Below are 22632 nucleotides of genomic sequence, written 5' to 3' on the forward strand. Positions count from 1 at the left end.
AGCTAATATTGAAAGCTGTGGAGTCTTGCTGCTTCCACCATTAGTAGAAAATGTGCTTTTTAGTTCTACTTTTCCAGTTGTTAGAAATCATGTATACTAGGTGGAGGTTAAGAGGACCTGCCATGGCCCACCATGGATAACATTGAGCTTGTCCTCGTAGGAACCCAGTCCTTGGCCACATCTAAACCATATCTTCACAAGCTGAGCTAACTGGAGAACATCCTGGAGCTGCCACTAGCTCCTTTATTAGATATTCCAGAAGACTGTGAATGCACTCTGCTAGGTGTTTTTGTTGGTTCGTATATGTTAACATGACTAAATCCCAGCGGCAACTGGAATTTGTAGTAGAAAGGTACATTTCCCTTGAGCTCTAATATGCTCCCTATAGAGTGAAGGTCTTGGTGGAATAGAAATAAATTAGGCTTCTAATTAGTAAGCTGAGGTTCCCAGCACTTCAGCTTCTGTGAGGCTAAAGAATGCTGAAGTGAAGATCTGACATTTTTGGTTCTGTCTGGAATTTGGTGGTTGGTGTTCTGTTAACATTCCTCATACAGTCACAAGTCATGCCAGCTACCAATCTTCCCATGTCCTTCCCTTTCAACTCCATGGTGTAACAGCACAGCCCTTGTACAGCTTTTTCCAAGAGTTGGAACCAGCCGCACCTATCAAATGTGTGATGTGGGCAGCAAGCCTGAGACCAGAGCCGGAGGCCGGCTGCCTGGCCAGCTTTTTCTGGCCCCCTGGGAACTGGGATCCAAGAAGAAGCAGTGGGTGACCTCCCTGCCTGAATGTAGTCACCCGTTGCCACACACTTCCCCGCGGGCTGCACGTTCTTTCACAGACCATTAGCTGCATGTGCTAGGATAATGTTGTCACTGTTCAGGCGATGTTTGCCGGCACCAACAGGAAATTAGTCCTTCCCTTGTTTACCTAAATGGCCATGCCAAGATCGAATGCTGTCCTTTGCCTAATGAAGGAGATGAAGGAGCAGAGAAGAGAGAAGGCAGAAGGGAAGAAGGAAGAAAGCACTTCTTTGTCTTCATGGAGGGTAGCTCAAGATCGTGTCCCTTTGTACTCCCTGAGGAGGGGGTGGCTCTCATGATGTGGAGAGGGCAGTGAGTGCTACTGTAAATCTGCCCCATCTGCTACCATTCATTTTGGTTTTGCAGCCCCAGTTATAAAAGTTTACATTCCTTAGACTTTTCCTTCTTGCTGCCTCCCTTTCATCCCTTAACCTTTCCAACCCGTGTTTCAGCCCTGAGCCTGGGGAGGAAATGGGGAAAGCAGACCATAGGCATTATAATATCAAGAGAAAATGTAGTGGGACTGTTGTGAGTAGTATATGTACTGCACATATCCTAGTCACCAGCTCAGGAGGAGTGGAAAAGGTTAGACTTTGTGTGCTGGGAACAAAGAATCACAGCCAGTCTTGCCTTTGTAGCTGTCCATAGTGAGCAACCTTTATTGGCATTAGGGTGTCAGACCTTTAAGAATCATCTCTTATATGTGTCTAATTTAGTCCATGCAAAGTTCACTCCAGAAACTTGGTTGAGACTTGAAATTTAGGCCAGTCCTGAGATGCACAGTAATCTTGAGGGAGACTCGATTGCCTGCCAGGTGAATGGCATATATTTTTTCCCTTGGAAGAAGCCCTGGCAGGGGCTGGGGTCCATACTACTGTAGTAGTCTCTGCTTGGCCTTCTCTTGCTGCTCTGTAGGAAAGCCCTATCTGGCCACCTCTGCAAATCCTGCCTCTTCTCAAGCACCCAGTAACTGGTGGTGGTGGCCCATTGGGAGAAAAGGGGATGCCTGAGGCCTACACTTCCAGGATATTAGAAACATCCATATGTGCAGTAGGATAAAGGTAAAGGCACTAGAGCAGACTCCTAGAATGAGTGAGTTCTAAATGAACACAGACCAAATGAAGGACTGGATTCATCAATATCTCTGCCAGTTGTGACTTTGAGCTTCTAGCAGAGTTAATCCCACCTCCTGTATATTTTTGTTCTTTTGTCCTCTACTCCTCCAAGACATTTGCAAAGCACCATTTAAATGGGGGGCTAGGCAACAGTCCCATCTCTTAGGAACTGATCATTCCTGAACCAGGAACGTCAGGGCAAAATCCAGGAAGGATTGGGTCTCCTTGTGGAAGAGGAACTCAGCTGAACAAAGCCTGGAGGCCACAGACCATAGACCACAGACCAAAGGCCCTTAAAAGATAGGCCCAGAGTCCTGAGGGAGCAGTACCATTTTGGTTTGGTGATCTTGCCATCAGTAGGCTTCCTGAGCAGTTCTTGTTGCCCCTTAGCACTGGCCCCTCTCCCTCTGAGTTAGGGCTCTCTGAAGGGCATGGCTCCAATAAGCTGAGGTATCTGGTGTGTGGGCAGCAGCTGGAAGTTTGCAGTCGTGGCTTCAGATGAGATTGTTCCTGAGACGCTGCTCCTGCTCCAGGGAGAGCTCTTCATTAGCTCGGTAGGAATCCCCTGTGGACCAAAGGAGAATGGATAAGTAGCCAACCCTGCCATGCTCTCATCCCCTCCCTGACAGCTGCACGCACACACACACATACATTCTGCACCACTCACCCTTCATATTAGGTCTATCATGGGCACGAATACCAATCCATTCTGTAGAAGTGACCCTAATATGTAGTTGTAGTTTCAAGGACATCAGGAAGAAGAGGCATTGAGTGGAAAGGGTCCTGCTGGTTATTCTTTGCCCCCCACCCCATCCGATTTCATTCTCTACCCTTCTTTATTTTTTCTGTGCCCTAGAGAACTGATCCCTAGAAACGGCCTCACCCTGACTTCCTCATCCTCTGGTTTCTGATTGATTTAGGTCAGTGGGAAGCAATGGAAGGAGGGAGAGGTTGGGGTATTTCTCCCCTGGTCCTGTGGTGGTAGTCTCTCCTATGCCTTGCTCCGGGCAGGTTCTCTCTCCAAAGTAGAGCTTCTACTTGCTTCCAGGACACCCTGTGCCCCTTCATGCCGAAAGGCATTTACAGTTTCCCACTCCTGCTTATCCCCAGATGCCTCAACAACCCCTCATTTCCTTAGTCCTATTCACACCTCTATAAATAGTCCTTTGATTAACTATTCTCACCTGGTACACCCTCTGTTTTCTACAAGGGCCCCTGCAGTGGTCTGAGGTGCACTGTTTTTCTTTCCTCTCTTACTGCCCTGGATCCCTTGCAGCCTGCCACTGGCATTATGGCGGCTCTCTCTATTGTGCAGCGTTAGGTTCCAATTCCTGATATCCCTGATGTTTCTGTCTCATTTAATGGCAGCAAAATATACTCAAACAATTTCAAATCCTTGGACTAATTCCTTTTTGTTGTCTTTCACCAATTGCTAGAGTTACCTTTTGAAAACATCAATCTGATCTTTGTGCCCCCTCTTGACTGAAATTGGTCAGTGGTTCCCAGAAAGCCCACAGGATAGTCAGTCATTCCTTTATCAAGAACCATCATAACCCTCCCTGCAAAACACTTTACTGAGTTTGAAGTATATAGCCCCCCATTTTAAAAAAGACTTCTTTGAGGTTGAGATTTTCCTCATTCTTTTAGCTAGAAAGTGGTGGACTTGGATTTGGAACCCAGTGAAGCCTGAGGCCAAATCCTATGCTCTTTCTCCTTCCTTTCTTTCCTGACTTCTGCCTCTCCTTTGAAACCCCGCTCAAATGTTTCCTCTGGGAAACCTTGCTATCCCTAGGTTGTTGCTTTCTATGCTTGCTCAGCATTAGTTCATATTGGTCTGGAGTACTCAGTAGTATTGGGGTTATCCATTTGCATGTTTGCTTATCCAATTTGAGTTCCGCACTTTACTCCTATTTATTTTCCTAGTGCCTGGTACAGTATTCAGCACAAAAGTAGGTTTTAAATGTTTGTTCACTGAATAAACCAGTCCTGCTGCACTCTACCCCATATGTGCAAAGTGTGGGTGTGAAGGCACACACCCCATAGCAAGTACAAGCATTCCATAACTTGAAGATAGAGGGATTTGCTACCTTTCTTTACAGACAAATAGAGCAACCACCTCCATACTCTGCCCCCCACTGAATCATTGCTTCTGCCATGTTCCAATACAACCAATCCTGTAAATGTCCTGAGCCCTGTTCTCTGCTGCTGCCACCTTGTACACAGACATCACAGCTGGAGATAGCAACACACAGCTGGCAGACTTCTACTTTTGCCTGTAGGCAGTCAACTTTGGACTGGCATGACTAGAAAGACCATATGAAAGGGTGGGGGGCAAACAACAGGACTGGGAAAGAGAAATCTGAACTTGGCTTGAAGTGACTAGAAAAGACTAGGATAGATGAGAGACTGAGTTTACAATCCAAACAGCCTTAAGGACAAAGAGATGTAGAAGTAAGTGGTTACTGGGTGAGACTGCTCGTGTGACCAGTTGGGTTAGAAATTTGCCTATGAAGATGTACAGAGGGAATGCATCTCTGTCCTATCCCTGGCCTTCCACGTCCACATTCCAGCCATACTTGGGGGTGAATGTAGCGTTTTCTGGCTTGCCAAGCCCATACAGAGCTGGCCGCACAAGGGCTTGCAGTTACCTGTGTGGCAGTTGTGCAGCCAGACCCGGTGCCCGTCATACTTGCAGCGGCACCGCATCATGTTGTTAGAGAAATCGGACTCCGCCACCTCATATTTGGGGTTCACAACCACCTGGAGTGAGACAAGGGGACAAGTGAAAGCAGGTGGTGTGGCTTTTCCATTGATAATGGAAATCATCCTCTACGTTTCATGTAGTCTCACAAAGAGTGTTTATATTCTTCGCTTCGTTAAACCTTTTAATCACCCAGAGGGTAGGCATTAATTAACACTGTCCATTGAATCAAGAGTCAGACCTAGATCCTCTGGGTCTTCATTCAGTGTTCAAGTGCCACATCTGTTGGAGACCTTATTTGTGAAACTTCATTTGACCTCAGGGAGACTTGGAATATCTGCAGGAAATGGAGTTCCTGTGGGGGATCCCCAAGCCCCCTTACCTGGAAAATATAATTCCCAGGGCCCACATCTGTGATATCCACCCACTGGCAATCAATGTCATGCCGATAGGTATCCCAGCAGCCAACAGTCACTCCTTGTTCCCCAAAGTTGGCACATGCATAGCGCTTCTGCAGTCCTGTAAGGAAGAGCACTGATGGTTACCAAAGGAGTGAATGGATGCTCAGGACCAAGCACTTCATGAAGCCCTTCACACTGAATCTTTACATGGGTCATACCCTTGAGTGCAATCAGGTGAGGGACCTGCGGGTCCTTTATAGATAGCTTGCCTGAGAATCAGCTGGAATTCCTACTAACCATGAATCCAGCACTGTAGCAAACCCCAACTGTGTCAGAGACGACTTCTTGAACGCTCCAGTGGCAATTTCTATTGGCTTCTACTGGCCTAGGAAGTATGGGTGGAAGGTTCCAGTCCTACATGCTAATAATTTGTCCATCTTTCCAACCCTTTGAGGAGCGAGCGTTTGCCATGCCATTCTTAAGGACTAGGAACTGTGAGTATGCTAGTAGGAATCAGACGATCTGCGCCCTCAGAGAACTTAGCCAAAATGAAATAGGCCTGCAGCTATTATCCCAAATAGAAAGTACGAAGCATTTAGAAGTGGTACGAAGTGTGCTAAGGTAGGCAGAGGCAGGGAGGCCCTCCACCTAAGATGTCAGAATGTAATAAACACCTTTCTGAATTGCCTCAAGCATGGACTTGACAAGACAGAATTTGCAGGTGCCTGAGGCGGTTCTACCTGAGGGCAGAAGGGAAGCTCACCCTGCAGGGGCTGAGGAGGCTTTGCTGGCCCGTAACCATATACCTGCGGGGCAGTTTGTGTCCTCCAGGCAGAAGCTGGCCTTGTGCCCCTCTGCCACCTTGGAGCCATTGAGAGTGAGTAGGTCATAGTGGGTGAAGACCTCGATGCTGTGGTAGTGCCTGCAGGAGGGGAAGAGCTGTCAGCCTGGCAGCAACAGCAGAGGGTCCACTCTGGAGGTGTCGGCAGGGCAGATGGAGGCCGTCACGCTAGGCCCCATCATTACCCAGGCAGGGCAGTGCCTTCTCTCTCTCCAACCCAGGATTCATGTGACCCAGTCTACTTTCCTGGCAGCCCCACCGGGCGGCAAGGTGCAGCTGCCCCCACCACCTAGGGCAATAACCCAGGTGAGGAGGGAAAAGCACTGCCCTGGCAGTCTGCAGGGGGTGGGTGCCTGGCCGCCAGGTCTGATTGGAGGCAGAAGGAAGGGACACCTCTGGGAACCAGCCTCAGGGCTGAGCTGCTGAGGAGGGGTGCTTACTCTGCAGCCTGTGAGCCTGCGATCAAATTGCTACCATTGTCTCCCATCCAGGTCTAATGACAACCCTGTTCCTGCTCCAGGGGAAGGTGCTCATTATCTCAGTGAGGCCAAGTCTCAAAGTCACTGCCCCTTCCACTCAGTCTTCCCCACCCATGCTGTGTCCTGAAGGAAAAAAACCACCATTTTCCCATTCTGTCTTTGTCACAGGCGTTGTCTCTCCTGTCTGGGCTGGAGACTCCTGATAGGAAAGAATGCCCAGTTTCCTTTTGGTACCAGCGTTCATGCTTTTCTTTGGGGGCCTTGCTCTGCTGCGGCAGGAACCAGCAAGCTTTTTTTGCAAAGCCAGCATCCTGGGTGGAATGTCTATTCTGGGTTTCCAGGTTTCTAGGAGTCCCCACTTTATGTGGCTTTTAAAGACAAGGCCTAAGGTCCAACATAGAGAAAGTAATTGTCCAGTATCATTCTAACAGACCAGCTCTGCCCGCAATGACTGCTTCGTGCACCCGGAACAGGCAAGGGAGTGACAGGGCAAATCAGTGCTCCTGGGATTCCCTTCCTGGCTCCCAGAGGCAAAGCCAGTAAGGCATGTAGGAAGGAAGGTTCTCACTCAGAGTGTGCACCCCTCCCAGGAAAGCGCCCAGGGTCAGGGAAGGACCAGATTTTGATTTGATTCCGGGACTCTGCTTTTTGTCCTCGTAGAGCCAGGGCATGAGCAGGCACTAACCTGTGGCACTGGTGCCAAATCCAGCTGTGGCGACCTGTCTTGGGACGAAAGTCGGCCCGGCCCAGATTGTAGATCTGAGAGGAGAAGCGCAAGAGGCGCCGGTGCCCATAGGGCCAGTCCATGTGGTCAGCAGACTGGGAGAGGCAGTTCTCTTCATGGGCACAGTACAGCTGGCTGAGTGGGCGGTCCTCCAGGTAGGCCGTCTCCTGCACCAGCTGGGCATTCATCACCAGGTCTGGGGCGCCTGGGGCCACAGAAGACACAGGGCCCGTTTGCTCTCGGGCAAGGGGGGCAGGCTTGCCCACAAACCGAGCTCTTCTGGGGGACCTGCCAGAAGAGCAGGGCTCTACCCAGAAGAGGAGGGTGGTGTAGGAGTCAGGAGTGTTGAGTTCTAGTCACCACTAGAACCTCTAGATAGGAACGAGCTATCGCCCTAACCTGGGGAGCAGCGACAAGTGTCCCTGTTAAGCATGACGGCTTTGGAGTCAGGCTGCCTGGGTTCAAGTCTTGCTTAGTTTCTGGCCACACCTTTAACTAGCTCTGTGACTTGCTTCACCTTCTCATCACTAAGCTGGGGATCGTAATAATGCCAGTAATGCCAATACCCGTATCGCGCTCAGGTCACTGTATGGCGAGCCTGTGGTTGATGTAAGCTAGTATTTCATTTGTAAAATGCTCCTCAGCTTACACGTGCCTGTGTGTACCCTGGCTCATGCAGCCCTCCTAAGCCCGCTCAGTTTCCTCAGCTCATCACACTCCCTGGGGCTCAGTTCCTTTAAGGTAGGGAGTGGAGGGGAGAGGACTGGCCCGGAGAGTCAGAAGAGATCATCTCTGAGCCTGCTCCTGAGCTCCACCATTCTGGTCCATTCTGCCGCAGTTCTCAGCCTGGGCCTCCCCCAGGGTTCCTGTTCTAACCCGACTGCTATGCTGGGTAAGCATGAGGCTGTCCTGTGAGCTCTCCTCTGAGGACATTTCCGGTGCTTTCCTGTGCATAGAAGCCCCATGCTGGAAATGCCGCTCAGTAGATCTCCTGTTCCCTTCCTGTCACAGGGCCTCTCACCCATCTCGGAAGCCACAGGTCTCCCCGGCCACATGCCAGTACAGAGATGTGGAGATCTTCAGCTGTTATCATGTGACATCCAGAGAGAAAAGTTGCCCATTCTCAAGGCCTGCTCTTGCAAAAGCAGGGTTACAGTTTAGATTTTTGGTAGCGGCATCACCTGAGTAAGAGCCTATGTGCTAAGGATGGTGAGATGGGACTACTGGTTTATTTCAGTGGGTGGGCATCGAGGGTGGCAGTGGGGCCTGGAATGCCTGGACCATCACCAATTGCTCTTGAGATCCCTGTGGTTATTCCTAGGCTATACCCACTGGCAAACCCTAGAGTTTCTGAGGGAAAGAAGATTTTCCAGAGAGACCGAGAAGGAGAGAGGGTAAAGGAAAAAAAGGAATGAGAAAAATCACAGAAGAGAAATAGGGATGGTCACTCAGGTGGCAGGTCACCTGTCTGTGCTCTGCCATTGCAAAATGTCAAAAGCATTAGGGGGAGAGCTGCCACTCCAGGCAGTAGGACAGGACAGGAGTACAAGGTTCTCAGGAGGGGGAGAAACTGGGGAACAGGCCCCCAACACGCTGTGAGCCTTGGTGCTGGGAAGGCCCACTGTGGTGCCACATCAGCCTGCGAGGACCTAATGTTCTTTTAAGGTTCTCATAATGACAGACAGGCAGCCCTAAAGCTCGCTGACAAAGATTAAGGATGTCTTGGCATGGAAGCTTGGCTGGGAAGAAGGTCAAGCGGCCACTTGGTTTGGTGCCAGCCTGCAGCCTTTGGACTGGATATAGTTATCTTGGCGTAGACCTGGTTGGCAGATGTCAAACAGATGCTGCTGCCCCAAGAATCTGGGTGTGTAGAGCAGACCGATGCCTCAAAACAATCCTGTCCTATAGCTTGCTGGGCAAATCCCACCACTCAGGAAGAGGACACAGGGCAGAACCTTGGGCCCCTCATGCTCCTCATGGTTACATACATGTACAATTGCTTTCAAACTCCTTACTACTGACATCACAAAGAAATACATTTTATGCTGCAGCCTCGTGCACAGGTACATAATTTCCAGAAGAAAGGACTGCCCTTACTAATAAATCTAACACGTTTTCTTGTTTTCCAATACTGGTTTTTTTTTTCCAACTACCTGTCATGACATGAAAATTAAAAACACTTTGGTGTATCCTCGAGTTTTCTCATATTCTCCTCTTTAGTCCCTGCAATAACTCTATGAGATGGGCAGGACAGGGTTGGATCCCCAGGTGAAGGGTGACTTGGCCACCCACAGCCGGTAAATGGCAGAGCCATTGCTCCGAGTCCAGCCTCCCTTCCATGCCCCACCCTTCCAGGCTTGGAGCTGGGACCAGCTCTCAGGCCCTCCCTGAAAATGGGATGTATGGGCTTGCCAAACTGGGGGGGCCCAGGCCGGTCTGTCCCACCTGCGCCGGGGGTGTTACTCACTGTCTGTGCAGGAAACTCCAGCTGAGAAGCGCCCCGCGCCATGGGAGCAGTGCACCGGCCCGTGCCTCTGACACTGCTGCAGGGCTAGCTCTGTGCCTGAGCAGCGCACACCACTCATCACCACTTCTCCGGCCCCCGGCGTCCCCTGCCAGTACCAGGTGTCCTGAGAAAACAACCAGCAGCACCCAGTCAAGGCTGAGGGATGCTTTGGAGTCATCTCTTCTGATGTTTGAACCCCATCCGGCCACCCCCACCAGGCTATGTCCAGCCTCACTTGAAAATCTCAGCGACAGGAGAGTCCCTGCTACTTTGCATCCCTCCAAAATCAGATGTTTCTTCCCCCCCTGGCCTTGCCCCCACCCTCAGCTGCTGAAGAGGAGGTCCTGCACTCTTGCTGCAGCCTCGGGTGGCCTGCCCTGTCTTTCCAGCTGTGTTTAGTAGAGCCCTGGGTGGTCGGCTGTGCTCAAGATTGGGCCCAGTTTTCTAAGTGAAGTGGGGCTGGCATTGCCCTGCTGGCCAATGCGGGTCCAGCAGAGGATGTTTTGCCATTCCAGTCACACCATGGCCTCATGATTCTTGTTCCTGGATCCTCCTTGAATTGATCCTCATTCCCCCTGGACAGCCACTAGTCTGGGCCACGCCAGCATCCTTTCTCAGCTGGGCTCCTGCGATATTATGTTTCCCATACTCACGTTCATCTCTACCCCAATAGCGAGCCAACCCGCACTAAAGAAATTTTGGAAAAATCTGCATTGCAGGCTTTGAACGGGTTGCCCACCTCTGTTGATTTACCCAACAGAGTCAAGCTTCCGTGGACCACAGGGCCTCTGCATGGGCTGCTTCTCCCCACCCCACCTCACCTGGTGAGCTTCTTTCTAGTTATCCTTCCTACAGAAAAAAGCATGTGCCTGTCGTGCGAATGTTTTATTAGCGACTTCCTTCCTCACATCACTGTTCCATGAGGCAGGAGCTATGTCTCGTTCACCACCCTGTCCCCAGCTTCCAGCATTACGTCGGCTCACAGTTTCACTCAATAACTCATCACTAAGCAAATGAACAAACGGATGAACGAATGAAGGGTTGGTACTTTTGGCACAAAAAATCTGGAAGCAAGGCAGGACTCACCTTGATTGCATGGTTGGCAAAGCCCAGGCCGAGCTGTCGGCAGGCCACCCTGGCTTCGGTGAGCCCCCAGTGGTCACTACAAACGGCCCCCCAGCGTCGGACTCCATTCACCTCCACCTGCACTTCCACCACACCTTCCTCAGGGCTACGCCCACCGGCCAAGCGCACCTGCAGTGGTCAGAGGTGTGTGAGGAGCACGGTGGCCCCCGAGGGGAGGGCTCAGGACCGCTGGCCGGGAGACGTGCCCAGGTCAGCGCGCTGTGCAGCCCTGGGCACAACTCTCCCCGTCCCGGGACTGGCCTTCCTCTGTTACTCGACGACATTTTGCTAGCTAGTCTCTGCTGTCCCTGCCCACTAGAGAAATCCTACTTGGGGTGCCTGCACCCGGGTCTCCTGCTCCGGTACTTGTACTCCTCTAGCCTGAAATTCTACCATTATCGATAACTTGCCAATTGCAAAGGGCTTTCATATCTATGGTCGCATTCAAAATAACCCTATGAGACAATTCACCCCAGTTGAAGGAAGAGAGAACCAAGCTCGGAGACATGGGTGACTTGCCCACTGTCCACATTATGCATGACATGTGAACTCCTACCATCCCATGCAGCCTTGCCACGGACACTCCCCAGCACTGATGGCCCTGTGGTCCTAGCCACCTTGTCTCTCAGCCCCACAGGGTCCAGAGAGGGTATAGTGGGAGAGTGCATCCACCCAAGAGTCCCCATCACCAGAACCCGGCTGTGAGGAGATGTGGGTCAGGCCAGGGGAGGCCTAGAAGAGAGGACATTCCAGACTGGCTCTGAGAACCTCTTCTCCACTGGCTTGATGTGGGGTCCTGGTGCTCTCTGAGGGCTTCCCCCCCCCCCCAGCCTGAGGCCATGCCCGAATCTGAGCTCACCTGATTCTGGAAGCCCATGTTAGGGACATTGCACCTTACGGCAGCATCATTCTCATGTTGACAACCATTCTGGGACCCTTCCAGGGAGGGGCAGTCGCTGAGGGTCCGCTCATATCCCCTGCAGCGCACCTCACTCAGGTGGATGGGCCCCAGGCCTAGCAGAGAGAGGGAGAGGTGCCCTGTAACACTCCACCTCTGTAACCTCACACCTCCACAGGCAGGAGTGATGTTACCTCCTGGGCCTTGGCATCAGGGCCACCTAGGGATGGAGAGTGGCACATCCGGGTCCCCACCCCCACCCCCCTGGGCCTCTTCACTTACCTTGGCCCAGCTGGGCCCCAAAGAGGGCCTCCCGAGCAGAGCCAAAACCCAGCTGACGACACACGATGGTGGCGGAGATGAGGTTCCATCCATGATCACAGACTGTACCCCACTGGCGGTTCATGAGCACCTCCACCCGGCCCTCACCCACCTGGGCCCCAGAACGGAGGCGTACCTTCAGCTCCTGCCGGGAGAAAACTGGCTTCAGGGTGGGCTGAGGAGGAGGCAGCAGGCACGGCCCAGCCGCTGGGGGAGCGTGGGCCGGGCCCCCTCTGGCTGGGCCAGCCAGTGCCGGTCGCACCTCTCGCGGCTCATAGCTAACACCTCGAATACTCCACTAGGCCGGTTTTCTCAAGTGTCCTTTCTTCATGACAAAGAACCACCACACCAGCCAGAGTGGTAACAAGGGAGCCCGAGGAGCTGGGGTTCTTGGGCTTCACCACCCTTGCCCTGGTCCCTAGGGGGGTCCCTTCCTCTCCTCCAGCCCTGGCTTCTTCCTGGCGCTCTGGGGCTGAACTAGATCAGTGCTTCCCCAAGGGATCCGGGAGACGATTTTAGAGCGGAGCAGCGCCCGGTGTGAATCGGGCTGACTCGCAGTGGGGAAGTGACTTCCGCGTTACTTCTTGTCCAGCCCTTCCTAGTTCCCGGGGGGCGCTACCCCGCCGTGGGGCTGCCGTGTCCGAAGCAGCTCGCCTGCACTAGCTTGATGCTTTTTATAACAAAGCGCCAGTCTCAGGTTCAGTTCCTTCGGCCTCAACCGGGTGTTAGCTACGATGTAATTACTGTTTTTACGGCTCCCTTCTATTCGTGGCCGGTGATGTCAGCTTTCCATTTATGGTCGGGTTATAAACGGTTCCTTTTAAATAAATTCCAAGTTTCTACCACGCTATGCTTTGTTCTCCTCCTCCCAGTCTACACCAATGCCTCCTCGATGGGGGTGATTCGTCCCCCACCTCTTGCCCGTCCTGGAGCGCCCCTCCCTGCCAGTCCCTCCCACCTGCTCCCGCTGACACTGGCCGGACCCACCTCTGCCCGGGACTCCTTGCGCCCCGGCTTTGCCTTCCCGGGGCGGAAGCGGGGCCCAGGCACACAGCTGGCCACGGCGTGCATGCCGCCTGGGCAGGCCGGCCGCTGCTTGCCCCGTGCTGGTGCCACCTGCACCTGGCAGTTGGCCAGGTGGGGCTCTGTGCCAAGGCAGTTGACTCGGTGGATCCAGAAGGAATTCTTCTGTGTCAGGCTCTTCAGCCTGGAAGACAAGGGACACTAAAGGTGGGGAGGGGTTGAGGGACCTCGGTGGTCAGGGAGGCAAGGGACATGCCCTCCCCTTTGTGCCGCCCCCCTCTGCACCCTCCTCTCTGGATGCTGCTCCTCACCTAGACTTGGGGTCCTTCATCTTCAAATTCCAGACCTTCCTAGGTGGGAGAAAACGGTGGGGATAGAGTGGGTGCTGAATCCTCCCTGTCCCCCGACTCCTCATAGCTGTCCCTGAGTTTGCAGTCCGGCTGTAAACTCAGTCACATCATTCTCATGCCGAGCCTCACAGCAGCCCTGGCAGGGTGGTCTCCTTGCAGACACCCATGGTCTCCATCTCACAGGGAGAACTGGGGGCTCTTCTGTGCCGGACTGTCTACCCCAGCTCACCCTCTCCCCATGCAAATGAAGGGGAGCCTTTAGGGAGTGCCCTGAGAAAAGGGACCCAGGGGAAAGTCCTCTGGGCACAGGTGAGAGCTGAAGGCCTTGCTGCTGGGGGCTGCCCACCCAGAGGCTATAATCAGGTCTGCCCTCCTCAGGGGCAGTGGGCGAGTCAGCCAGGCCCACAGGTGCAATTACCAGGCAGTGGGGAGTCAGGGGCCCACGTCCCAGTCATCCCCAGGGATGGAGCCACGTGGCTGGTCTTCAGGAACAGGCCCCTCCACATCAGAGCCACTAAACTGACTGGGGTGGGCAAGGGGAGACCACTCACACGTAGCATGGGGCCCTTCTCCCTTGATGAGAAACACACACAGTTTTCACTGGCACAGAGCTTGTACTGTTTAGAGGCTGATGCAATCTTGTGACAGTTGTCACATTTTTGATGGAGTATTTTTATGTCTCTCCCAAGTGCTGCCCCACCCCACGCCTTGCTCACACGCAAGGCAGTCGAAGCCTGGCTTGGATCAGAGTGGAGGAAATTCCCTGAGCACTGGCTGATGGAGGCCCGGGGGCCCCACTAGCCGCCCACAGCACATTATTGGCAGAGCTGAGACCAGAACTCAGGTCCTCTGTCCCTGGGGGGCACCACCAGAGGCATCTGCAGTCAAGTCCAGCTTTTTTTAATCAGGGACACGGTTTGTGTTCAGTTGTTCTCAGCTCTTTTCACGTGACTAGCAAGTACCTGTTTCTAGGTATTTCACAGGGTCTCCGAGTTCGTCCTCATTCTCCTCCTCATTATTCTGAGAGACCCACAACTCAGGCAGTCCCTTGGGTCTGTTTCCCCCCCAGTCCCAAACCCACCAAAAGTCCTGCCACAGACACCCCTGCCCATCTCACCACCCTGCCTCAACTCTGGAAGGACCCCTCCGTCACACGCATGCACCCTCACACATGTATTTCTCCAACACACAGGAACACACATGTATGCTCACGCATGCAGGCACACACTTGGCCACTGCCCCACAACCCCCCACCCCCGCCAATGCCCTCCACCCAAGCATCCCCTCTACCTGTAGTATAGGCTGTTGACAGGTGCCTCACTGGGGAAGCCCAGCATCCCACACACCACCTTGCTGTTGTTTCTGGTCCAGTCCTGGTCACACACCTGCCGCCAGTGGCCCTCATACTTCACCTCCACTGCTCCCTCCGTCACCAGGCTGTGCCGCTTGGCGCTGGCGAGTATGGGCTTGAGCCGCACCTCCTCCAGCCGCCGGCCCTGCAGGGTGCATGGTCACCGTGACCCCCAAGATTCCTGCACCCACTAGGCCTGCTGCACGCCTTCACATGGGAGAGCTGGGGCTCAGGAAACTTAGATTACCCCTGCCCCCCTGCAGGCCCTCACTGGATGGGCAGGAAGCAGAGGCCCAGAGACGAGGGCATTTACCAAAGCCACACAGCAAGCAGGAGGCAGAGCCCTGGTGTGTCTGTGTTCCTCTCCTCAACCACAGAGAGAAGCAGGCAGATCTGTGCCCTCCCTGGGATCAGGCTCAGGCCCTTTGGAGTTTGAGAGCCTTCCACTGGGCACAGAGGGACCTTCTTTATGCCACCCTGGGGAAAGCTGAGGCTGGGCACAGACCAACTGTTTGAGATGACCAGCAGGATCCTTGGCCCATGGGACCCTAGCTCTGCAGCGACTTGGACAATGAAGACCACCCCACCCTGGTCTGCTGCATTCGTGGGCCAGGGCTAGCTGTCCTCGGGCTGGGGCTGTCTAGCAGTGGAGAGTGAGAGCCAGAACCGGCCCTGCCTGCTCCTGTTGTTTGGCTTGGGCTGTTTTTAGCTCGAGGTTGTTTGTGCTGGGAAGAGGCAGCAATTGTGGCCGGGCCTTGTGGGTGAGGCAGCCCCTCACCCCACACTGCCTCCCTTATGGGAAGTGATCCCCTGCTACAAGTGGGGCCTCTGTCCATGCACCTGCTCCAGGCCACTGACAGGAGGCAGGGCCCTGGGGGATGTTTCTTAGCCTACTCTGTGCCCTTTCTTTTCTGTCTTCTTCAGGTTCATCACCCAGGAGCCTCTTGGTCCATGACTCAACCCTTGGCTCAGGCCAAGGCCTGAACAGCCTCCTTACCTGGGGCCCAAGGGCATTGGAAACCCTCTCAGAAAGATAGCCACGCTGGCGCTGGGGGTGGCACACCACCCCGATGTCTTCTGAGTGGCTGCAGTCACTGACACCCCAGCCATTGGACATGCATTGGTCCAGAGAGCTCTCCGTGCCCACACAGCGCACGTTGTCCAGCCAGATGGGCCCTGTGGGCAGAGGAAGGGTGATGCTGAGGGAAAGAGAGGCAAATCATGGGCTGTGCCTCCTCTATAAGACTCCACAGTTATCAACTGTCTTTTTCCAGAGCCCGAGTAGAAAGGAGGGGTGAGGGAGAGAAGCTGTTTCTCCCTGGATTTTGGTATCTATAACCCTACCTACCACCTCCTCTTGGCAGAAGGTCCTGTAGCATCTGTTTTTGGAAAATGCCAGATACTAGATCTACCTGTACATCCATCATTCACTCAACAACATTTGCTGAGCACCTATTCTGTGCCCGTCACTCTGTAAGAGCAGAGTGGGGTGGTGGAGGTGATGGTGGTGGCCTTGCTGCAAGCAAGAATGAGAGGGTCAGGGCAGGGGGTCACTTGTAGCTGGGGCACTCAGGAAATGCCTCATAAAGGTCATTTGAGCTGGGTATGAAAGGATGGGCGGGAGTCTGTGGAAGCTTCAGTGAGCCCAGCCTCTGAGAGAAACCCATGATCATCTCCTTGTCATCCCACTGGGTGGCACCAGGCACTCACCCTCCCCTTGGCCATACTTGGCACTGTGTGCCCAGGTCAAGGCTGTTTCAAAGCCCAGTTGGCGGCAGGCCACCATGGCCTCCTGGAGTGCGAAGTCATCATCACACACAGTCCCCCACTGGCCCTGGTACAACACCTCCAGGCGGCCCTCCTCTGGCCTGCTCTCTGGGCCCACCAGCCTCAGCTTCATGGTGCTCAGTGCCTGAAGCCTGCAAGGAGTGGCCTGGAGCAGCAGCAGGAGCAGCAGGAGCTGGGAGAGGGCTGCTGGTAGGGACCGCATCCTGGGGACTTCCAGCGCAGTTGGGGCCGAAGCACCTGGGGAATGAGGAAACATGACAATGATCACCACCTCACCCCCTGACCTCAGCCTCTTCTGCTGGCAGAGACAAAAGATGGCAGGGTCCCTCCAAGTGTGTGCATGCACAGGTGTAGGTGTGCGTGGTGGCATCGAATGAGTCTGGCCTCTGGGATTAGTCAGTTGGTTTAAACCTACCCTTCATTGTCCGTGTGACCTTGAGGAAGTTTAGGTTTGACCTTACTGAGTCTCAACTTCCTCATCTGTAAAATGGGGATAATAATCCTCATCTCAGTGGTATTAGTGTTAAATAAAACATGGTATATAAAGTGCTTAGCATCAGCCTACTGCACAGTTAGCACTCAATAAATAGCTAATCCTGATATAGTCCTATATCAAAAGGGGGAAAGGGGGTGGCCTACTCTCTGAGTCACAGGAGAGCCCCCCTAGTGCCCTCAGGTCCAGAACAGCTATCCCAGGGACATCGCTTTCGCCTTTTTTGCAATGTCCCCAGCACCCTGGCCACCCTCACCATAGAAGGCACATGGAATGCTGGAGTGGATAAAGCCATTTGAGGGGGGTCTAGGCCTCTACCATTCATTTGCTATGTGGCTCAGGCAAGTCTCTTCAACTCTCCAGGTCCTAATTCCTTATTTCTAAAGTGAGGAAACTGAACCAAAAATTCTGGATCCAGCTCAGATAGTCTATGATATCCTCAGGCTCTGGCTCCATCTAGGTGTGTGATTCATTGATCCAACATTTTTGGAATACATGCTTCAGGCCAATTATTAGGCCAGGTGCCAAGACACAGAAGTGAATACATCAAATGCTACTCCCTGCTCTCATGAAGCTCAGAGAAGGGGAAGAAAGGAGGGATTTTAGAGGAGGGACACTTAACCTAGGCCTCGCTGGGTGAGTAAGAGTTCTCTTGGGTGGGCAAAGAGGGATTCCAGGTAGACAGAATGGGATGGGTAAAGGAGGAGAGGGGGAAAGAGGTGAGTCTGTGCAAGAGCAGCAAATATCTTCTCTTTCCCCTAGACTGTAGTAGTGGAGGCACGGGCAGGGGCCAATCAAGGGCCTTGTGCACCATGCACAGGGTTTACTCTTTATCCTATAGGAGGTGAGGGGTCATCGGGGGCTTTAGGCAGTGACCATACATCAGACAGAGGGCTCCTGTCTCCAGGAGGCTGTGATCACATGCACCTTGGGTCCTCAGAGGGGATGAGGTTAAGCGTTGGTCTTTTCCCCCTCGTACATTTGCAGCCTTGGCTCTAGGAACAGGACGGGGGAGAGTGTCATGGCCAGTGAGGGAGAGGGCTCTCAGAGTGTCTGCAGCCACCAATGCTGAAGCTCCTCTGGCACCAGGCCCTGCACCAGGAGTCGAGGCCCGCCTGGAACATGGTGGAGAAAGTTGGGTCCCTGACTTCCTGCTCCATGCTTGAGTCTTAAGAGAGCTCATTCTGGGGAGACACCCTCTTCCATGGCCACAGCTGGCCCTGGGGGATTGCATAGCTGGTTAGTCTCCAGAGGGAGGGTCTCCCAGGGCCTCCTGCTATGCCCTTTCCCACGGACTGGTACTTGGCTGGGAGTCAGTCCTTACTCCTTCCTGCACACAGCCCCATTCCCTCCAGCCACCAATCCTCCCGCTTTGGTGAGCCCAGGGCTGGGTGGAGTGTGCTCCCAGAAGTACACTAGATGGGCTCAGGACGGGTGCTCCATGGGGACAGCGGCTCTGTGTCGTGTGTCGAATAGTGCCAGACAGGTACAGGGGTGCCCTGTAAATACTCAAGTTTGCATGGCTGCAAGGTGGCACTGCACATGCTTAAGGGTACAGACTGGGAGTCAGACTGCCTGGTCCACATCCCACTTCCAACAATGAGTTTCTGGGTAGCCTTGGGCAGGTGATTTCATAGCTCAGCGCCACTGTTGAGCCTCTGTGAAATGGGGATAATAAATAGCACCCACCCCATAGGATTCTTGTGGAGCTTAGATGAACGGACACGTGCTGAGCTCGAGAAGAGCAGCTCTCCACTGACAGTGAACCACTACTAACAGCAGCTGGAACAGCCACTCTTGGATAAAGAAGGAACGGAGGCTACATCCGAACTCAGCCACAAGTCCCCAGCACCCTTCTTTGTGACATCCTCCAGATTTGCCGCTTTTCCCTTTGAGCCAGGTTCTCCTCCTTCTCCTCCCTGGGGCCGAGTGCTGCCTCTCCCCATCCTCACCGCTAAGTCTTTTCCCATCGTGATCCCTCCTGCACTTCCTTTCCAGACTTAAACACTGTTTTCTTTATGTGACTCTCCGCTCTGGAGCCTGTGGGGGCTCCTGCCTGGCTGTCACTGTGAGCAGTGTGTTCTCTGCTGTCCGGATGTGCCATTCCCTCCTCTGTGCCCCCTGAAGGATGAGCTGGACAGCTGGGGACTGAGCCAAATCGAAGTCACTAATGGTAGGGACCTTCCCCAGATGACAAGAGAGGATAGGAAGGACTGGGTTCAGGGCCCTCCAGCTGTTAGGACCCAGTGGTCACATTGAGTCAGCCCTGAGAGATGACCCTGTGCCCCCGCCCTTGCCCCTGTCAGTCAGGATGCTCTTCGCTCTGCCACCAAATTGTTATGTGACTTGAATCAGGGGCTTTCCTCTCTCTGAGACTCAGGTGCAACACCTATAAAATGAGGGGGTGGCCCTAGGGGTCCAGCTATCTATGACATGCTGTGATGGGCTGTAGGGTGGCCTGGGCAGGTCTGCCGTATGGCCCGTGGCTGATGTCCCATAGGACCACAGAGCTCTCATTAGAGGCTGTGCATAGTCCTGGGCCTGCCTGGAGGCTGGGGTGGGCTTCCGCTGCAGGACCCTGGGACCTGGCTGAGGACAGCTCCTGGCTGTGAGAGCTGCCCAGGGAGTGGATGGGCGGCAGCAGAAGTGGAGAGTCGATGTGGGGAGGGCCCCTCTTCCCAGCCTGCCTGCCACTAAAGGGCCCTCTGTAGCTTCTGCTCACCCCACACTTGCCTTCCCACCATTCCCCAAATGTATCTGTCCATTCTCTCCTTCCACATCCCAAGCCTCTGCTCTCACTCCTCCTTCTACCTGGAGTACCCTTTCCCTCTGTCCCAGGTTGGTAAATTCCTACAGGTCTTCCAACACCGAGCTTAGATCTACCCCGCCACCAAGTCCTCCGGGGGTCCCACCTCCGTAGCACTTGGTGTTTGCTCGCTGTCTCCACATCCAGCCTCCACAGCGTCTCCCCGGAACTGTTCCACCAGTGCCCAGCATGGGCAAGCCCACTGCCTGAGAAGCCTTCCTTAGAGAAGGAAGCAGCCTCAAAAGTGGCAGTTCTCTTTCCAAGTGAAGGAGAAGGGGACAGGGTATGGGAAGGAAGGTGGGGGGAGGGGTTTTTAATAATAATACTTATTATAATACATTTAAAACTACTTACAGAGCACTTATCTCCACTTTATAGGTGAGAAGCTGAGGCCCAGAGGAGCTAAATAACCGGCCCAGCCAGGATTCAAAGCCAGGTAGCCCTGCTCTAGAAGCCAGGCTCTGAGCCATGGGACAGATGAACGCTGGAGGAGGAGGGGAAGGAGGAAGGGAGAGGCAGGGGGATGAATGAAATTCCACCCTGTTGCTGGCTGATGGATGACCCAGCCATGGTGTGAGGGCACTGGGGCTGGTGCCAGCACTGAGTGCAACCAAGTGACAGATCCAGGACCCTGCCAGCTTGATGCAGAGAGTCACCTGTTCAGGTGCTACCAGGGGACTCTGGCACCTGACCTGACCTGCCGGCCCCCCCTTGGGAGGGCTGGAAATGCCCGGGGGGTATTCAGGAGAGAGCATGGGGGTGGGGGGTACTGCCCTCGTGGGCACCAGCCCCGGCATCAGCCCCTTCTTTCTAGCTCTTTGGGTGATGGGGTCCCTCCCTGGAACCACTAATTATGGTGACCTGAAATGGTGCCAGCAAGTGGCTCTGAGCCCTACCTGGCCGGGCACAGGACCTGTCCAGGTCGAAGCCCTCTGCCCACCCCTGGTCCTCTGCCACCCCCCCCACCCCCCAGCATAATCAGCTCCGGTTTTTTTAGTTGGAGAGCCTGGCTCCACCCTGCCTCTTGGCCCCTCAAGTCCCAAGAGTGACATCTGAACCCACCTTGCCCTTTCCCTTGCCTCCTGCCTGGGTGGGAGGGCAGAGAAAAGGTCACACGCAGCGTGTTCACAAACAAGACACGCAGGCACCCCAGGCCGGGGCCGGCCACCCCGGGCGGGCCTTGGGCCGAGCTCCCTAATTTGGTCACTTCCACTGGAAGCAGGTTGGTGAGCGACCCGGAGGCCGGAGGCGAGGCCAGCTGTCCGGGGACCCCAGCGCCCCAGCCCCCCGCCTTCAGGGCCCTTGGGGAGAGACAGCAGCGAGGCAGACAGGACAGCGAGAGGAGACGCGGGCCGGCCGGCGGGGGCTCACCAGCGGGAGCTCGGACGGGCGGCGGCGGCGGCGGTGGCGCAGGGCCGGGCGCCTGGGCGAGCAGCGCGGGCGGGCCTCCCGGGGCGCCCTGGGGCCCTTTTATCCCGCGGCGGCCCGCGGGCGCCCCCCACCCCGCCGCCCGCGGAGGAGGCCCCGCAGGCCCCGCCCCCGGGCGGACCCGGTCGAGGCGGGCGCCCGGCCGCGCTCGGCCCCCTCGGCCCTGCGCCCCCCGCCGGCCGGTGCCCGTCCCCGCCGCCCGCCCCCCGCGCGTGGGCCCTGGGGCCGCGGGGGGCAGCCGTTTGCCAGGGGAACCGGGCGCGCTGGGCGGGGGGGGCTGGGGCAGGATCGGGGTCCCGCGGGGGGCCGGCGGCGGGGCGCCTGCGGGCTGCGTCTGCCTGCGGTGCCCGCGGCCTCGGGGGTCCCCGTCCCACGCGCAGCGTCGGTCTCCGCGAAGCCGAAGCCGGGGCCCAGGCCCACCCTCGCCCCCGGGGTCCTCCCATTCAGTGAGTCCCGGGAGGTGTCAGTGCGCAGCGCACGGTATCCACCCCCCCGCCCCGGAGCGGGAGCGCCTCACTGTCACGGGGCCATCAGGCTCCCTTGGGGGCGGGGGCGGCCAGAGGGCCGTGGGGGGCTCGCTTCAAACCGGTCGAGGTCGGGATGGGGGTGCAGGTGCGCTGTTTGCGGTAACAGGCGGCCCTCGCCATTGCCCTGGTCCCTGGAAATGTGTTGAGCACTTGGTGGGCGCGAGATCTCTGGTCTGCCCATTGCACAGTTGGGAACATTGAGCCCCAAGAGACGCGACTTGCTCTCCTCCCCGCCCCTCCCCAGTAATAAACCGTAAATGGATGAACTTAAATCCTTCTCTACAACTCCTTACGGAGTTGAATGAGGCAGTCCTGGCCCTTGACAGGCCCATGGGGGGAGGGTATGCGTAGAGGGTGGGGTGGGGGTGGGGGACTGTGTAATAAAACAAAAGTAGAAAATCTTGAAAGAGGGGAGGCCATCAGCACAGCTGAACTCCTAGGCACCCGAATCCCAGCCCCATTCTACCAAATTCTTCCCCATAGTCCTGGTTCTTCCTAGGGCCTCGGTGTCCCCATCTGTAAAATGGATAGAGTTCTAGCCTTCCAGCTTCCTCCCTAGGTCCAGATCAGTACAGCCTGGTTCCTCCTCTTTCCCCAGCCTTGCCTGAATGTCCTTCCAAAGGCTCATTCATTCAGCAAATCTTTATTGATTTTCTCCTTGCTAGACAGGGTGCTGGAGTGCTAGACGCTCTGGGGGCGGGAGGGGGGTTTCCCAGTCTGGTGGCCGAGGCAGATGTGTAAGCAAACACTAGCACAAGGCACAAGGCAGAAGGTGATAAGGGCTAGCTAGGATGGCAAGGTGGACCTTTCTGACCCTTGGGTGATAGCCAGGTCACACTGACCCGGCTGTGGGAGGACTACTGTCCACCCCTGGCCGCTCATGTCCCAGATGTCCCCCCAGTGCCCCCGCCCCGCCCCATCAGGGCCCAAAGCATTCCCTGCATGAATCAAC

The 22632-nt window shown here is 55.0% G+C and overlaps 1 protein-coding gene across 3 annotated transcripts; it reads right to left on the reverse strand.

Annotated features, from left to right (window-relative positions):
- Window positions 1-1424: 1424 nt before the first annotated feature.
- On the reverse strand, window positions 1425-21209 carry LOXL4 (lysyl oxidase like 4). Of its 3 annotated transcripts, none has more exons than XM_055299821.1 (15): window positions 21097-21209; window positions 16349-16663; window positions 15636-15814; window positions 14578-14783; window positions 13249-13287; window positions 12902-13121; window positions 11876-12059; window positions 11555-11709; window positions 10657-10824; window positions 9532-9694; window positions 7026-7269; window positions 5827-5942; window positions 5002-5138; window positions 4567-4678; window positions 1425-2483 (listed from the first exon to the last, which is right to left on the reverse strand). In XM_055299821.1, exons 2-15 carry the CDS (start codon window positions 16626-16628, stop codon window positions 2413-2415), a joined length of 2274 nt encoding a protein of 757 aa, XP_055155796.1. In that variant the 5' UTR covers window positions 16629-16663; window positions 21097-21209; the 3' UTR covers window positions 1425-2412. The 3 variants fall into 3 exon arrangements, with proteins under 3 accessions (XP_055155796.1, XP_055155797.1, XP_055155798.1); XM_055299822.1 differs by lacking the exon at window positions 21097-21209 and adding an exon at window positions 20788-20911; XM_055299823.1 differs by lacking the exon at window positions 21097-21209 and adding an exon at window positions 20080-20122.
- Between the last annotated feature and the right edge of the window lie 1423 nt (window positions 21210-22632).

Source organism: Nyctereutes procyonoides, unplaced genomic scaffold, assembly GCF_905146905.1.
Source record: "Nyctereutes procyonoides isolate TBG_1078 unplaced genomic scaffold, NYPRO_anot_genome, whole genome shotgun sequence".
NCBI lineage: Eukaryota > Metazoa > Chordata > Mammalia > Carnivora > Canidae > Nyctereutes > Nyctereutes procyonoides.

Bases quoted from the DNA above. Each gene is read 5' to 3' on its own strand.
- LOXL4 (XM_055299821.1), bottom strand. From the start codon at position 16,628: ATGCGGTCCCTACCAGCAGCCCTCTCCCAGCTCCTGCTGCTCCTGCTG. The intron at 4,679-5,001 runs GTAAGGGGGCTT...GTCTCACTCCAG, and splicing joins CTGGGAATTATATTTTCCAG to GTGGTTGTGAACCCCAAATA. The intron at 2,484-4,566 runs GTAACTGCAAGC...TTTGGTCCACAG, and splicing joins GCTGCACAACTGCCACACAG to GGGATTCCTACCGAGCTAAT.